The 17,978-nt window shown below is 44.1% G+C and overlaps 1 protein-coding gene and 1 long non-coding RNA gene across 5 annotated transcripts in view; both read right to left on the bottom strand.

Moving 5' to 3' along the window:
- The window catches only part of LOC131813150 (uncharacterized), a 35,545-nt gene extending 25,957 nt beyond the window's left edge, over positions 1-9,588 (bottom strand). For 2 of the 3 annotated variants that reach the window (XR_009346635.1, XR_009346634.1), the window contains exon 1: positions 7,794-9,588. This is a non-coding gene — a long non-coding RNA (uncharacterized LOC131813150). Of the gene's footprint in view, positions 1-3,046; positions 3,957-7,793 lie in introns of those variants that run through there. The other variant, XR_009346636.1, reaches the window with a different exon arrangement.
- Positions 9,589-15,461: 5,873 nt separating this feature from the next.
- The window catches only part of PDCD1LG2 (programmed cell death 1 ligand 2), a 56,813-nt gene continuing 54,296 nt past the window's right edge, over positions 15,462-17,978 (bottom strand). For both annotated transcript variants that reach the window (XR_009346633.1, XM_059143368.1), the window contains one exon: positions 15,462-17,866. Coding sequence is in view for 1 of the 2 variants with exons in the window: in XM_059143368.1 (XP_058999351.1) it covers positions 17,861-17,866 (6 nt within the window). In the remaining variant the exon portion in view is untranslated. The remainder of the gene's footprint in view (positions 17,867-17,978) is intronic.

The following is a 17,978-nucleotide window of genomic DNA, read 5'->3' as shown; positions in this document are numbered from 1 at the left end:
AAAGAACATTCTATCCAAAAGCAGAATTCACATTCTCAATTACACATGGAACAATCTCCAGGACAGATCACCTGTTCAGCAAAACAAAACAAATTTAAGAAGACTGAAATTTTGTCAAGCATCTTTCCCAACCACAATGGTGAGAAACCAGAAATTGATCAGAAGAAGGAAGCTGGGAAATCCACAAATATGAGGAGATTAAACACTGTGCTACTGAGCAACCACTGGGCCATCAAAGAAATTAAAAGGAGAAATGAAAAAATACCCAGAGATAGGTGAAAACATCTATGGGATGCAGCAAGAGTTTCTAGGAGGGAAGTTCATGGCAACACCAGTCTGCCTCAAGAAACAAGAAAAATCTTGAAGAAACAACCTAACCTTACACTTAAAGAACTAGAAAATGAAGAACAAATGGAACCCAAAGTTAGCAGAAGGAAGGAAATAGTAAAGACCAGAATGGAAATAAATGAAATAGAGGCTAAAAAGATCATAGAAAAGATCCGCAAAACCAAGAGCTGGTTCTTTGGAAATTGACAGAAGCTGTTAGCTAGACTTACCACGAGAAGAGAGAGGGTCGAATAAAATCAGGAATGAAAGACCAGTTATACCTGACATCACAGAAACACAAAGGATTGTAAGTGACGGCTACGTCAACACATTAGACAACCTAGAAACATACAATCTTTCAAGACTGAATCAGGAAGAAAGAAAAAAATCTGGACTGATTACTAGAAAGGAGATTGAATCAGTAATCAAAAATCTCCCAATGGACAAAAGTCCAGGACAGGACAGCTTCACCGGTGAATTCTACCAAGTAGTGGAAGAATATTTCACATCTAGCCTTCCCCAGGAGAAGTTACACGTGAGCTGAGCTATGAAGGAGCTCATCCAGGGAAGGGGCTGAAGAGCAGAGGGAGGACGGACAAAGCCACCCAGATGTGAAGAACCCGGCATGTCTGGGACTCTGCAAGTCACCGATGATGTCCAGAGTGTCCAGCAGGTGCACGAGGATGGGGCGGGCTTCTCAAGAATTAAAGCTGCAAGACACTTTTGGCAAATAATCTGAGCTAGGACCTAAACAAACCCAATCAAACCAAACCCAGACTCAGATACAGAGAGCAGGTTGAGTGTTGCTGGAGGGGAGGGGGTTAGGGTGAGGCAAAATGGGAGAAGGGGATCAAAAAGTATAAGATTCCAGGGACACCTGGGTGGCTCAGTGAGTTAAAGCCTCTGCCTTTGGTTCAGGTCATGATCCCAGGGTTCTGGGATCGAGCCCGCATCGGGCTCTCTGCTTGGCGGGGAGCCTGCTTCCCTCCACCCTCTCTGCCTACTTGTGCTCTCTGTCTGTCAAATAAATAAATAAAATCTTAAAAAAAAAAAAAAAGTACAAGCTTCCAGTTATAAAATAAGTAAGTTCTAGGTATGTAACGTACAACATGGGGCATGTAGTTAATAACATTGTATTTAAAAAATAACTATTAACTTTGTATGGTGACAGATGGTAACTGGTTTATGAAGGTGAACATTTTGCTGCATATACAAATGTCAAGTCACCATGTTGTGCACCGGAAAGTGATGTAATATTGTATGTACAGTATACTTCATTAATGATATGGTAAAGCTCTCCAGAGGTTCAAAGGTGCATTAAAGTTCGAGGAGCACTGGTTTAGGAAAGGGCTGCTAAGAACTAAGGGTTTGTTTTGAAGGCGTATTCTCTAGATATTGTCTATGGTCCATCCCTTTACAATGTCACAAATCTAGTGTCAGTGGATTTCCCATCCGGGTGCTTCAGTGATATTAGGTACAGTTCAGTCATGGATAACAGGGCCTGAAGAATTTAACTCTCCCGGAAGCCCCAGTAAATCGAAACAGAAGGAAGAGAATGCAGGCTTCTTGGCTCACCTTTTCCTTTTCCTTTTGCCCGAACTACCTAGGTTGCTTTATCTTGAGCCTTTGCCTGGGAGGCGCGGAAGTGGACACCTAAGTCTTGCCAGCACTAAGGATGGACCGATGGAGAAGCCTTCGGCCTGGAGGTGATGTCTGTGCACCATCCTGGAGCCAGTGGAAAAAATGGAAATAACCCTACGAAAGATCCTAGGAGGAAAGGCAGGCGAGTGTCCTCTGTACCCAGCTCTCATCTCTTCCACCTTTTCTCTTTGCCCCATTCATTCATTCATTCATTCATGCAATCGTTCAATTAGTATAAGTAGATATTGAGCACCTGCTGTTTGTCAGGCACTGATATCTTCGCATTCCTAGTCACTACAGAGCTCTCTGCACACTTGTTCAGGTCTCCTGAGAAATCCCTCTCCAGAGCTTCTGCTGTCTTTCCTGTGCTAGACTTTTCTCCTTCCAGCCGCAGGTGGCTCATGGGAGCCAAAGAACCGCTTGAAGCTGGAAGGCTCTGGGGTTTTTGTTCTATGCTCAGTCCTCTCCATGGGAGTTGCCCTGATTCTTTCTCTCCAAGAGGAATCCTGAGGCGGGGGTGGGGTGAGGGGTGGAAATCCAGGCTCAAATGAGGTTTCAGCCCCTGTGGGAGGTTATTCCTGCAATTGGCTGAGGGACTGGCTCTGGTTTTTCTGTGTTTTGGCCACTGAGGGGTAAGAGTGGGATGTGTGGGGAAACATAGACTCATTTCCCTCAAAAGAAGAGTGGGTTGAAGAGTAAATTTGAGGTGCACAGGAGGGAACTTTGGAGAGGTGAAGCAAAAGAGAAGTAATATTCTTCCCCCAAACTGTTTCTGGGAATTCAGCATAGAAATCCCTTAAGGTCATCACAGTCTCATCACTCAGTGATGAAAAATCATGTTACCATAAAATAGAGTTGACAAAGGAAAGGTATAGTTGGTGGTAGGATGGTATTTGCGTTGGCTTTTAAATTGAATTGTGCAATGTGACTGCAGAAAGGCCAAGTCAGGTGCTTACCCTGGGCTGGTAGCTTTGCTTACATGATCTCTCTACCTCCTTCCCACAGGTAGCCAGTTCCTCTAAACCCGTGGGTGCGGGGTAGCCAAAGGGGAAGGCAGGGGAAGAAACATGCAAATAGCAAAGTCCTACCCTAGAACCTCCAGGGGCAGCTTTAATTTTCAAGATAAAAAATAACAGTTGGGCTCAGTTATACAGGAATCGCTGAAAAGAAAATACGGTCTAGAGCTCTTCATCTCTCTATTTCCTTCAGAACATCTGTAGCCATTGAAGATTGCTTTAGGCAGGCCTTTGGGTTGCTTGAAATAAAACAAGAAAAAAAAAGACAAAAAGAGGAAGAAAGTAATCTGCAATTAATTGATAGGTGCAGACCACCTCGAGGGTCAAGTGGTGGGATTTATCTTGGAAGGAACTGAGGTCAGCTGTTGTAATTCAGAGTGAGATGGTAACCGTTCTTTGCCAAGTGTGGTCTGTGACTCCAAGTGTGGACCCCCCCCCCCCAAAGGATCCCTGGTCTGCAAAGACCTGTGTAGCCAGTGCTTCCTGAGTGTGACCAGAGGGACGGCAGTGATTATCAAACGGCAGAACACAAATGTGCCTTTACACATAAACACGGTTTTGCTTGGGAAGCAGGATGGTTTTTCAGCTTCGACTGTTGGGGCCAGACGACTAGAACAACGGGTATTGGGAAACAATGGATTGGTGTCGCTCTCGCAGGCAACTGCTGGATGTCCTGGCTGGACACATGTGGTGGTCCCTTGACTCCTCGCGACCAGAGAAGGTTAGTCGAGTTTGCTGATGATGGACCTGAAACTGCCTTTCGCCATTTCTTTTTCCTTTGTGGCAGTTGGCTGAGTGGAGAGGAAGTGTCTGAACTTGAACCCGGGCAGCTTGGTTTCAGTTACAACCGGAAGTGAGTGTCCAATGGAGAGAAAATCACTTATGTGTGCGTAGAAGTAGTGAACGTATCTCCCAGTTCATTGTACTTCTTAATTATGTCTTGCTTAGATGAACTCCAAAGTACATTTTCCTCTGCGGTTTGTGTAAGAAATTTGGGAGTTAGAGAGCAATGTATTTGGGCCCCAGGACTACTGCCTAGTTGACAGTTCCATTACTTTGGACATGGGGCCCTCAGCTTCCATTTCTCAACAGAAAAATGAGGATAATCCTATTTATCTCTCCAAATTGTTCGAAGGGGTTAAATTTAATGGTATACGCAGAGCAGCCCACACAGTGCTTAGCACAGCAGGACCTCCCTGTGGGTTCCTTCCTTCTTCACTTTCACTTGGGCACCAACTAACCAAAGCTCAGTGAATGATTCCCACTAGGATGCTCATTTGTCTCAAAACCTACATTGTGAGACAACAGAGTCTGCTCAACTAGCAGTGAAAAGCCTGGGGTTATCAGGAAATAAGCTCTTAACAGAATACCACCCTATGTAATGAGGCAGCCCAGCTTAAACTGGGGGCCAATATTTCATGACATCTTAATTGCTGGAAATAGGAAGTTGGGGTGTGGCAATAGAGAGAAGCTGCTATTTCTTCTTTCTTTCTTTTTCTTTTATTTATTTATTTTGAAGCTGCTATTTCTAAGTTGCCAGATTTTTTTTTCCCCAGAAAGAACATTTTATTTTTATTAAAGATTTTATTTATTTATTTGACAGAGAGAGAGATCACAAGTAGGCAGAGAGGCAGGCAGAGAGAGAGATGAGGAAGCAGACTCCCTGCCGAGCAGAGAGCCCGAAGAGGGACTCGATCCCAGGACCCTGAGATCATGACCTGAGTTGAAGGCAGCGGCTTAACCCACTGAGCCACCCAGGCGCCCTAGAAAGAACATTTTAAATTTACCTTTGAGGTTGATTCTTTCGGGGCAGGGGAGACTTAATAATTAGTTTAATCACATAAATGTAAAACCAAGATCCTAACTGGAATGGCTTTGGCTATTTGGTTACATACTAATGGGGATGAGTACTAAGTATGTTATCCTTACTCCTCTCAACAATGCTGGGGGGGCGGGAGATTGGTTATCTGACCTGTGAGGAAACAGGCTCAAACAGGCTCAGACAGCCAGCCTGTGGGTGTGTCCCTAATCAGTGGCAGAGCAGTTTCACTCAGGCCTTTATCTATAGGTCTCAAGGCAAGCTGGTAAAGGTCATATAAACCCAACTAGGAAACTTTATGAAATCTGTCTCCATTTCCCCCTTTCCCCATGAGCTTTTGCCAGTGCCTCCCCAAGGTGGTGTATCTCTGCTGAAGTTAGCTGCTGTTAGTGAGGGCGAGTTTCATTATCCCCCAGTGTTTTGCGGTGAAAAGTCTGCTTTTACAGCATGCTATGTCTCTCATCTGCCTTCCTCTGCCTGAGACACCAAAAGAAAGTCCTGAGGAATTCTAGCTCCCCAGCCTTACTGGTGTTGCCAGGGGAGCAGGGGTTGGGGTTGGGGGGGTGGGCAGTGGTGGCTCCTTAATTCCTAAAGGACTGCCTGAAAACATAAAACCCTACAGAAAAATTTATGGCCCCAGCTCCTGACTGAGAGGTTTTGTTGGACATCCCTCCAGTTCTTCCAGGATCCCTGTTCCCTCCCTGGGTGTACTGTCCTCCATTGACCAAACCAGCGGTTTCTAACCAACCCCTCTCCACCGCCTTCATGACTGCAGGATAAAGGCCCCGTCGTGGGTTAACCAACAACACATACCCCAACTGCTTTCCCCATTTGAGTCATCTTATGACATCTTTCCTTGTATATAGTAAACAACTATTTAAAAGGTCAGAAAGACGACTTCTATGATCTGCAAGTCCCTTGAGGACAAGAACGATGTCTTACTATCTCTGTCTCCCTTGTGCCTAGTATATAGTGCTTAGCACCAAATCTGTGGTAAATACATGAAAAAGATAACAGTGTGGTTTTCCCATGACGACATCTTCCAAGGAGAGCCCTGGACCCTACATTTCTAAAAATGGCCCTTTCTCCCAAGTCTTAGTTTGTTTGTTGCCTTGGTTGAGTTAATCAGTAGCTCCTAGGGAGCTTCTTGAAGTCTAAAAAGGCTTTGAGGCCTAAAGGAAATAATCTCGGAAGGTGAGTGCTCAGACAGAAAGATGGAGACGTGCAGGTGGTGTAGGTATAGTGGGAAGGACCAGGACTTCCCGGGATCCTTCTTCACGCGCCCAGACACAACCACTTCCTTTGCCTGCAGTGACTGATCCTATCTGAATGCAGGTCTCTGAGGTATTAGGACACCTGCCTAGCGCCTTAAAACCAAGCCCTCGGCTCTTCCTCAATCCTGATGTTATCCTCCAGGTAAAAGGCAGGTATTTCCCACCCTTGAATTAGTCTTTCATTGTGTCATTAGCCTCACTCTGCTCCTAGACACAAGGAGTGTTGAAAACAGGATGTTTGAGTTTACAAACAGAGTTTAGAGGGAAAAGGTAAGAATACTGAGAAAGGAATATGGCTGGGCGCCTGGGTGGCTCAGTCAATTAAGTGTCTGCCTTCTGCTCAGGTCATGATCCCAGGGTCCTGGGGTCAAGTTCTGCGTTGGGCTCCCTGCTTGGTAGAGAGCCTGCTTTTCCTTCTCCCTGTCTGCAGCTCCCCCCTGCTTGTGCTCTCTACCTCTCCCTTTCTGTGCCAAAAAAAAAAAAAAAAAAAAAGAAAAAGAAAAAAAAGGACTGTGGCAAGTTGACCTAGTTCTCAAGGAACCATGCCAATGAGGTACGGAAACTGGGCTCATCTGATGATAGATTGGTTAGAATATCTTGGTAGAGGAAAGTTCATTTGAGGATAAGATCTTGAGAGTCATGCTGCTGATGCAAGATCCCAGTCTGTGGTATCACTGTGAAACAGAAGTGAAACTCCACCCTAGAACCAATGCATCAGACAGGGGAGAGCTGGAATCCATCTCAGTCTACCATCACTCCGCCAGCTCCCACCTGACCCTGAAGGAAGTTGAGAGACTAGTTCGAACAGTTACAGATCTTAGGATAAAAAGGAGACCTTATGAGTATAGCTCCTTCGGGAACGTAGTTCCAGGATGTGTGAATATTTCTAACAACTGGGAGATGAACTTTGGTGAGTAGCTCTAGTTGTTAGTGAGTTCTTGCCAGTTCTAGGTCAAACTCTACTTCAGTTTAACTCATACCTCTTGAACTCGGCTTTCATGTTTTCCCTTGATAATTCTTATCAAGGGAGAAATACACCCAACTCCCTTATGTATTCCTAATCGACAATGTTTTCCAGCCCTGTCACTATTTTGGGTGTCCCACTCCAGATCTATTCCCATCAATCAATGTCCCAGTTAAGTAGGGCCGAGAATAGAACAAAACACCCTAGATGTAGGTTGGTCTAGACTGAGAAGTTGCATCAAAACTATTTGTTCACAATCCTAAACAGTATCCTGCTATCAGATGTGTTCAAGTTCTTAGCTTTTTAGCAGTTGGATTTCAATTCAACTCCCATTTGTGGTTATGGCACATTTGTACTTTATGAATATGATGTTACTCATCATTTTTCATTATGTCCTGAGATTTTTTTCCACATTCACTGCTATCAAAGCAAGCTTCTTCCACCTTCGGTGCCCACACACCTGAAAGAAAGACTTCATACTCCATCTCCTTGGTCTTGACTTAGGCTGGGATCTTAAATTAGAAAACTCTTTTTTTATTTTTTAAAGATTTTAATCATTTATTTGACAGACAAAGATCACAAGCAGGCAGAGAGGCAGGCAGAGAGAGAGGGGAGGAAGCAGGCTCCCCGCGGAGCAAAGAGCCAGATGCGGGACTCGATCCCAGGACCCTGGGATCATGACCTGAGCCGAAGGCAGAGGCTTTAACCCACTGAGCCACCCAGTCGCCCCAAATTAGAAAACTCTTGCTTACCTGACTGATTATTCTCTCTGCTTTTTTAGTCTTCGGACAGCACAGGCTCACTTTCTTGTCCTTATGTGGGTTGCTAATTAAGACAGAGGTAAACAGAAAAAAAGACAATTTTTAAAAATAGATGCTTTGTCAGTCTGAGCTCTTTCCCCAGCCATATTCATTGATGTGTATGCATATCAATGCAACTCTTTGTATGTGCTGGAATGAAAATGAAGATATTCTGTGTTTATGGCCTCTCCTTGAGCTACTCAACTGGTAACCCTACTTAAAAAGAAATGGGCAAGTTACTCTCCTTCTCCAAACCTGATTTGCCCTAGCAGTAGATGAGAATCTTTGCACTATTTGCTTTACCACTTGTCAGGAAGGCTCAACTAGATATTTGAAAATGCTTTGCAAATCTTAATGAGCCACGGAAATCGAAATGATGGTAATATTACTATTCTCGAGTCCAGTTGGTTCAGGCTCTATTTGTTTCCTTCTCAAACCTGTTTGCAATGCTGGAGAGCTATAAGTTCCCGACAAAACACCGTGATTGGATTTCTGATGGGTTCCTGCCTCCCTGTCAGACCCGCCTCCCCTGACGCCTCACTTGGATCCATACTCAGATGATGATTCACTTGTTTCCTCCTGTTGCCATTTTCAGATTCTGTCAGGGCTTGTGGCATGACTTCCAGTTCCCAGGTGACAATTCCAGCTCTGGATGGACTCCTCAGCTCCGGGCCCAGCTGCCAACACCCAGGGGCCCCGAGTTCGTGAGAGGCATGGTGAAGGGACTGAATGAAAGATGAGTGATGGCTGCCTTCAGACCCATGTCCGCCCCTTCACCTGTGTTTTTCGTTTCTTGTGGACAGACAGAAAGACAGATAAATAGATCCACAGATAGGTAGATCAAATGAAATGCCAGATACAAAAGCAAATATTACACGTTCTTATACATTTTGCCCTCATTCAGGACTGATTTTCAGCAGATACTGGATACTAGATAGAACTAGTATACAGATACTAGATAGAACTATCTAGATAGAAAATAGTCACTGTCCCAAGCACCCTGAGTGACCCCCACCATCCTGACCATCTTGCTGCTTCCCCAGGTTCCCCAGATATCCCCGGCCACCACTCAACAACCACCCTCCAGAGGCTTCCCCAGCCTGTGGTCCATCACCACTGCTGGGCGGGTCCGCGAAGTTTGCGAGTATCAGCCTTGCCTCCACTACTGATCTATTCCTTACTTGTCACTAAAAATCTTCTAGGCCCGTACATTTCTCATTCCCTCCCTAGTCTTGTGCTTTTCCCTCCCACCCACTCCAATTCCTTGAGTCTTATGGTCTGTTTCCTCTCATCACTTAACTGTGAGTGGCCTTGCTTTTTTTTTTTCTAATCATGTTGTTAGTCACTATACAGTACATCATTAGTTTTGTTTTGTTTTTTAAGTTTTTATTTATTTATTTGACAGAGAGAAATTACAAGTACACTGAGAGGCAGGCAGAGAGAGAGAGAGAAGGAAGCAGGCTCCCTGCCGAGCAGAGAGCCCGATGCGGGACTCGATCCCAGGACCCTGAGATCATGACCTGAGCCGAAGGCAGCGGCTTAACCCACTGAGCCACCCAGGCACCCCACATCATTAGTTTTTGATGCAGCGTTCTGTGATTCGTTGTTTGTGTATAACACCCAGCCAATAGGTGGCTTTGCTGTTTCTACAACTTTTCCCGTGTGGATCTCTCCAGCCCCTTGAGAATCCCTGAAGCGCGGATTATCTCCTAGAGAACGTGCGCCTCACATCTCACATGGTGCTGACTTGGCACCAACATGGACTCTGATGGGTCCCTGGGACTAGACCAGCAGCCTTCCCCCCAAGATGGCCCTGAAAGGGAGAAGATGTTGTTGGGGAGTCCAATGAACCCCTAATCTCACTGATGAACACTCAGAAAAGTGCAGTGTCTGGCAGCCTGGGCTTGAACTTTTCTTCTTTTTTTAGTGTTCAGCATTTCATTAGTGGCCTATATATAACACCCAATGCTCATCACCACACGTGCCCTCCTTAATGCCTGTCACTCGGTCACCCCATCCCCCCATCTCCCTCTGTAACCCTCAGTTTGGGGTTACATAAGATCATGAGAGACTCTGGACTCGGGTTCGAACTTTTCATTTCACCTCTCAGGGGGACCGAGCTGGAGATGGTGGGACCGGCATTTCCCGGAACATCTTCCAAACGTCACATTCCAGCACCTAACACACACGGTTCTCCCCTTCTCTTCATTTTTAGACAAGAACTCAAACGATGTGTGTGTTTTGGAAAGACCCCTCTCACTCCCCACCTCTGACCTGCCTGCCCCCAGGAGGGTGGTTTCTGAGGTCAAGTCCCCAGGGCGCAACGTGGAGCATGAAACGTGGAGCAGAAGGGAGGCGCTCACCCATCACATGTGTGTATCACACGGTCTGTCACAGTCCCGTCATGCGCTGTGTGCAGAGGCCGGCGCCACACCTGACTGAGCGGGCAGGATGCTGGCAACCTTCGCGCGTCTGCGCACTTTCACTTAGTCAACTTTTCTTTTAGTTTCTTTTGAGTGTTTCTTAAAAACATGGGTGAAAATGTGCACCTGACATGAGGAAAAAAATAGGGGCTGTGCTCATAAAATTGTTGCCAAAAATACTATAATATTTGCCATTCATGCGACCTTTTAATTTTTGAGAGATAAACACTGAAACTCTAAAATTATTTATTTATTTGAGAGAAAGAGAGCACGAGCAGGAAGAAGGGCAGAGGCTGAGGGAGAAGCAGGCTCCTCACTGAGCAGAGAGCCCGATGTGGGGCTGGATCTCAGGACTCTGGGATCCTGACCTGAGCTGAAGGCAGAGGCTTAATTGACTGAGCCACCCCGGTGCCCCTAAAATTTCAAAATATTAAAAAAAAAAATCTTTTAAATTTAAATGAAATGATTTAATTTAAAACATTAATTTTATTGTTTTTTCAGATTTAAAATATAAAATGTTGGGATGTCTGGGTGGCTCAGTGTGTTAGGCATCTGCCTTTGGCTCAGGCCATGGTCCCAGGGTCCTGAGGTCCAGCCCCACATCAGGCTCCCTGCTCAGCGGGGGGGCCTGCTTCTCCCTCAGCTTGCTGCTCCCCCTGCATGTGTTCTCTCTGTCTCTCTCTGGCACATAAAACAAACAAATAAATAAATAAAATGTAAAACATGTTTCTTAAAACCTTCCAAATATAGGAAGAATATAAAGAAAATAAAAATTGGCCATAATCTCACCACGCTGACAGAGACAGAGACTGTTATTCCCATTCTCATTCTCATTTCACAAGTGAGACAGCACAGGAGAGGAGGAAGGAAAAAAAGGAAGGAATATAGGATTTTGGATTTTCTTCCCAAACGTGCTAAAAGCAGGACTTTGTGGAAGTGAACTTCATATTTTTTTGTTGCTATATAAAATTCCTTAGTTTCAGGTATACAACATAGTGATTCGACATGTACGTACTTTGTGAAAGGATCACAATAAGTCTAGTCACCGTCTGCCACTGTACAGAATTATTACCCTACTATTGACAATATTCCCTATGCTGTGACTTATTTATTTGATAACCGGAAGCTTACACCCCTTCCACCCCTGCCCCTATTTTGCCCACCCCTCACTCCTCCCCTTGTCCCCACCAGTTTGTTCTCTGTAACTATGAGACTCTTTCTCTTTTATTGTTTGCTCATTTGTTTTGTTTAGAATCCACATATAAGTAAACTCGTAGTTCTCAAAATCTCTGATAGAAATGACCGATATTTCATATTTCTAATAATACACTGCCGGAAGTATCACTGCTATTTCCAAGTATCACCGTGTTTCAACGGTCAATAAGCAGAGCGAGCTCTGGTTTCCATATCACGATATATATCTATATTTTAACATGGAATGCTTTGCAGAATTGTGTGCACAGGGCCATGTTAACATTCTATCTTTCCAGTTTTAGTATAGGTGTTGCCAAAGGGAACACTTAAAATAATACTTTGCAAAAGTGCTGTACAATACCAAAAATTTTTGTAAAATAGAGAAAACTATATCACAACAACTATTCCATATTTCCATATGATCTTTATAACTGTCATTTTATGACTAGATAATAGTCTGCATTCCAAATACAAATTACTATGACTAACTCACTTGTATTTTGTTTGGTGGGTTATTTCCAGTTTGGGGCCACTCAGATAAGATAGTAATTAGTACATTTTTTCATATAAGACACATTTTACTTCAGTCTGTGGATTCCTTTCAAAAAATCATTAGAATGGTATTTTGGGGTAAAAGTATAAACCTAGACATGGTTCTTGCTACATATCCAAGCATTTTTTTTTTTAGTTCATTTTTAAAAAAAAACTTTAACTGAGCATAGTTATATACTTTGCTTTTTTTTTTTTTTCCTTACTCAGTGTTATGGCAAAGCTTTTTTTCTAAAAAAATCACACATTTTGGGGCGCCTGGGTAACCCAGTGGGTAAAGCATCTGCTTTTGGCTCAGGTCTTGATTCCAGGATCCTGGGATGGAGTTCCACATCAGGTTTCCTGCTCTGTGGAGAACCTGCTTCTCCCTCTCCCTCTGCCTGTCTCTCCCTCTTCTTGTGCACGCTCTCTCTCTCTGTCAAGTAAATAAATGAAATCTTTAAAAAAAACCCACATATTTATATTTGCCATGAAAGTCTCTATATCTTTAGCTTTCTATATATTTTTGGATTTTTCAGATTTATAGAGTATAATTACTTAAACAAATGGTATGACAAATTGCATGGTTTGTACTGATCTACATGACCACTAACAATTTATGAGTCCACCAATTTAACAACACATTCTGTAGCAGTGTATGTTATCAATAAAAAGGATTTGCCTGGGTGGCTCAGTCAGTTGAGGATCTGCCTTCAGCTCAGGTCATGATCCCAGGGTCCTGGGATCAAGCCCCAAGCAGGCTCTCTGCTCAGCAAGGGGCCTGCTCCTACCCTCTCCCAGTTCCCCTGCTTGTGTTCCCTCTCTCACTGTCTCTCTCTGTCAGATAAATAAATAAAATCTTAAAAAAAAAAAAAGAATTTGCCAATGTTATGACTGAAAATGCTTCCTTAAATTTTGTTTTGATTTAAACTTTAAATTACCTGTAAGTTGAGCATTTCATGTGCTGAGTTTTAAAGCAAAGGGGATCAAGACACTGGGGAGTTGCCTGATTTGACCAGCAGTCTGATTACATTTCTTTTCTCTTTTTTCTTTTTAACCCCCCCCCCCCTTTTCTTAAGCCTGGTTATATCATTGTTCAATCTGTACAACCCGGAATTCTGGGCATTAGTTGCTTCCTCGGTACTTCTTGTAGCTGTTCTGTTTTAACATGGAATTCTATTTTTATAGGACAAACAGAACTGAGAGGAAAACATGCTATTTGGAGCTTACTTCCCCTAAGAGGAGCCTGCTGTTGAGAATACAAAGTCGTGTTTGACAATAGATCGACAAAAGGTAAGCGGAGGGAAGAGAGGGTAGAAAGAAACTGGATCCTGATGTTAATGTTAGACCCTGGTGCCCGCCCACACCTTTGGCTGTTTGGTGACATAAGCCAGTGCATTCTGTTTTTGTTTTTGTTTTTGTTTTTTAATATAAGCCCATTTGCATCAGGTTTTCTTTCACTTGCAACCAAATGATGCAACTGATACAACTTCTTCTACAAAATGCATTTAAAAATTAATTTATTTTATTCTATGTTCTTGGCCAAAGCAGTTCCCTATTGCTATCTTCTTGTCCAGTTAATCAATAAACATATGTTAGGCTCTTGTTATATGGGCAAATGCCACAAAGTTTAAGAACGTTCCTTGTGCTGCAGTGTAACTGGAATCCATTGCTTCTGTGCTTTCCTCTCTCAGGGAATATATCTCCATTTACCTAGATAGCTTTTGGCTCAGGAACTGGTTGGTTCTTTACCTCCTGTTCTCAGTTCTAAACCTACCTTCCTTCCAGGAAGGGGCTGGAATTCAGCAAACTGTATCTACCAGATTCCCTTGCCAGCTGACTTCCCAGGAAGTTCAATAGATAGGAGGCCCAAGGGCATGGGAATGCGGGAGGCGGAGAATTCCTTCCTGTTTCCAGTTCCTGCACTTGTCACTTTGGTAAGCAGGTCAGAAAGTTAGCTGCTGTCTGCAGCTCTAATATTTGGGTTTCTTGGCTATCTACGTTTTGCTCTTTCTACCTTCCAATATCTTTATAACCAATTCCTAATATTAAATCCACTCCACTTTCCTGACCAGACCCTGGCTGGTACAGGACTGGATACCAGGAGTAATCCTAGGAAACAGACTCTGTAAAACAGGACACTGGGCTGGATTTGCTTCAAACTCAGAGCTGAACTCTTGACCAGCAGAAAATGGGACCAGGTAGTCAGCAAACAGTGGCTCTGGGATTCATTACACTAGGGGCTGTCCAAGCTAGGTGGAGTGTCAGCAGAACACAGGGTTTTGGAGACACACTAATGGCCCAGAGCTTACAGCTCAAAAGCTCAAATCGTTTTCAGCGCATCAGAGGGCTTCTGAGCCTGCCCTTTTAGCTCTTATTCCTTTTAGCTATAGGACAGATGTATCTAAACAATCAGACCCAAGTCCAACAGTCACAGACTGGCCAAGTCTCGCATGGGAAAGCTGAGGCAGGTCTTTAGAAGAATGGGACCCTGACGACTGGGAACAGGAATGTTGGGCGGACTTGGACGAAGCTGAAAATTTTGACTGCCCCTAATGCCTCAATATCCCTGAGCTTCCCTTGGAAGAAGCCTCTCATTTTCTATTTGATGAAACCAGACTTCCTTTGCTTGGAAACCTGTAATTAGCACAGATGAGAGAGTCCCCTTGCATGGAGATCCCCATCCTTTTCAAACCCCACTGCTCTCAGCTCTCATGGTCTTTGGGCTTTTATTTAGAGTCAGATCCCAGCATATTCAGGGGGAGAAGGGCAGAGTCTTGTTCTGGAGGAGAAGGCTTTACTCCAAAAGAATTACATGATTTTGTTAAATTTATACTAGAAGAAACCTAACTAATCTACACTGAGATGGACTCTAAGGGTACCGGACCAAGGAAAACAGAATACAACATTGGACTGGGGCTAAATGTAGGTAACCCTGATATAATCTGCTCTTCATAGGTTTTTGGACTTAATGCTCGGGTAGATTGTTCCAGCAATAGCCCCCCAGGGATCATACCATTTTGTAGATCAGGCCCTCACATAAGTCCCTCCCACATTGATTTTGGCCTAGCTATCTGACTTGCTTTGGCCACTGAGACATTAGCAACTGTGATGCAAACAGAAACCTGAAAACTACTTGCACGTTGGGATTGGCCCTCTTTTTTGCTGTTTTGGATCAGCTTCCATACTGAAAAAAAGCAGGATAGACCTCCCGAAGGTGAATGGCTCAGCCCACAGCCAGCACCAACTTCAAGACAAGTGAGTGAGGCCTCCTAAGACCAGCATTCTCCAAGCAATCTGTCAACTGATTGCAAATGTGTGAGTGGGCCCAGCTGATGCAGAAATGAGTCGCCCCCGCGGAACCCAGCTTGAATTGCTAATGTACACAATCATAAAAGCATAAGTGAGAAACATAAGTCGTAAGGTTTGTTATACAGTGGAAGCAAGCTGAAATGAATGTAGGAGTTCAAGCAGCTGGGAGTGGTCTGTTTATTTAGTTGTTTGGCTGAAACCTGTGTTCAACAGTGACATTGAGTTAATAGAATTTCTGTGGAATAATGTACAGGAAGGATCCTAAAGGCTTAAGGAGTTAGGGATAATGGAGTAATTTATCATATGTAACCTGTGCATCTTTCCTCACCTTCAAAGGGCCCAAGGAATATTCTCTTCACCAAAGCATTGAGAAATGCATTAGTGAGGGAGCCCCAGCCACCGTGGACACTTCCAGGTGGCTGTTTTCTGCATGCCAAGGGTGCTGGGAGGAGATGCTGCCCCTGAGACGGGATTCCTGCTTTCAGCGGAGAGGATATGATCCCAGAATAGTAATCAGAATTCTCTACTTGCAGGGAATCTTCAGTGGTGGTTGGCCCTAATAAGAATGAAGTTGACGGCCAGCCTACCAAAGCATCACTTGATTTATATAATAGAAATCTGACTTGAGTTTTCACAACTGAGAGTCATAGCTTCTTCCCCAGTTCTCAGAAAGGACCCTGCAACAACGCTGCATACTATAGATCTTCCTCAAAGCCATCCCCAAAGGGATTTGAGGTCATTATGAAGGTGTCTGTGCACTGGGGGAAATGGAAATACCCAGGCTTTTCAGGGATTCCTAAACACTACTCTGAAATGATACTAATCCTTAGGAACCCTAAATGTCACTGTAGGCCGCTAGTCAAAATATGGGCTTATAGCGGTCAGAGGATGAGGAGAGTGGCCCAATCCCCACTCATTATGATCTGTGACTCACGCATTCATCAAAAATGATACTTAGGAGGACTAGTCAGCCACATGGGTGGGAACCCGTGGTACAATGACAAATTTGGAAAAAAAAAAAAAAAAAGGACAGACGATCACAACTATGGCTGAAATCGTATACATGTCTGGACAAGGACCAAACGCCAACAGCAAAAACGAAAATACTTGTGTTGAGCTGATGAGATCATCGGTGATTTCTGTTTGCTCGGCCTTTCTCAATTCCTCAAACTCGCCCAAATGTTATTTTTGCTTCTTTTGTAAAAGGTACTTTTTTCTTTTTTAAAGACACACAACTCCTCCAGTTCTTCTGTTTTCAAGGATTGCCATTACCTTCTTTTTAGCCAATGATATTAAGGTCACAGAAAGTAAGAATGTTACATGTAGCCGTTCTCTTCCGTATTAGGAGGCGTCTTAGAGTCAGTCGTGCCTGAGGCAGCTCGCTGCAGCGTTAGTCAAATCTGCTCCCTCCTTGCCCTGCAGGAGCTCGCTGTCTAAGGGGAAGCGATCACATGAGCCCCAATCCTCATGGCTCCAGACTGAGAGAGAGATAGGCCGCGAACCTAGGACTCTGCTGAGCTCAACAGTGCACACATCTGGGTACGTCATAGGACAACTAGTGCTCCGAACTTCCCGACTGCAGCACACAGACCAAATTTAAGAGGATTCACCGGTTGTCGCAGCATGCGGTTACCGTCATCCCCCTCGACGACACATACAAGGGGCTCCCACAGCATTTCTACAGTGCCAGCCATCGAAGGTCTTGACTCGTGAGTGTCACTGTGTCACGGACAGGGACAGAGACACTGAAAGGTGGAGTTCAGAGTCAGAGAGAGGGCCAGGAAAGGAGCCTTCGATTGGGGCTTGGACCATTATGGGTACCCATCTGAAATCTTTACATGTACGGCATATTAGCGTTTTGGTTTTTTTTAATGTATGCCCTTGGCTTCTGAGGTTAAAAAATAAAACAAAACAGCATTTTTAAAAGGGAAGATGGAGTTTAAAAAAAAATCATTTAGTATGGTGCCATTACAGGTTAAAACAAATGCTCTGTGATTTAGATCTCACAGAAATACTCAATGGCCTTTCTCCACAATTAGAGTTGTCCACTGTGTACTTAAATGCTTTCTGTTAATTAAAATGACTCAGATTCTTTCCAGATTCCACTAAGCCATACGATACGCCAATTATGGCTTGACTTTGTTTAAAGTTCTGTGAGTTCATGGACTCAATAGGCTTTTCTGGAATCAAGAAGAAACTGCTGATAAAAATAACTATTGGCAATGGGTCCATTTCTGCAACTGAAAATTTCCACTCATCTCTGTTTCTGGAAATCACTCTGGAAAAGCAGGGGGCAGAAATTCCCTTTGTTTTCAGCCTGGCAGCAAGAAGGAGCCTCAGAACACTCATTGGGGTCTATGATCCAGGGTGGTCATTTCCTAAAGTGCTATCGTGCTTTGCTTAGAGTCACAGGCTGTGGAGGTGAGCGCCTGGATCTGGGAGGGGTGGGGTGCCTGGCTTCCTCTGAGCACACGTAGCTAGGTGCTGCCTCTCTCTTGTTCAGAGTCCAGAAGCTTCTTAAGGATGTCCCATCAGGTCACCCCAGCTCCTGAAACCACAGGTTCAAATCTGGGGAGAGAAGTCCACAAATAGGAAAATCAGTTTTCTGGTTAGAAAATATATAAGCTCTCAAAAATCGGATTGGAATGAGAGACTGCCAAAGCAGAAAAGCTCGTGTATC

Source organism: Mustela lutreola, chromosome 12 (genome assembly GCF_030435805.1).
Source record: "Mustela lutreola isolate mMusLut2 chromosome 12, mMusLut2.pri, whole genome shotgun sequence".
In the NCBI taxonomy this organism is placed as follows: domain Eukaryota; kingdom Metazoa; phylum Chordata; class Mammalia; order Carnivora; family Mustelidae; genus Mustela; species Mustela lutreola.
The sequence above is the reverse complement of the archived record's forward strand: the minus strand, read 5'-3'. Positions and strand labels throughout refer to the sequence as shown.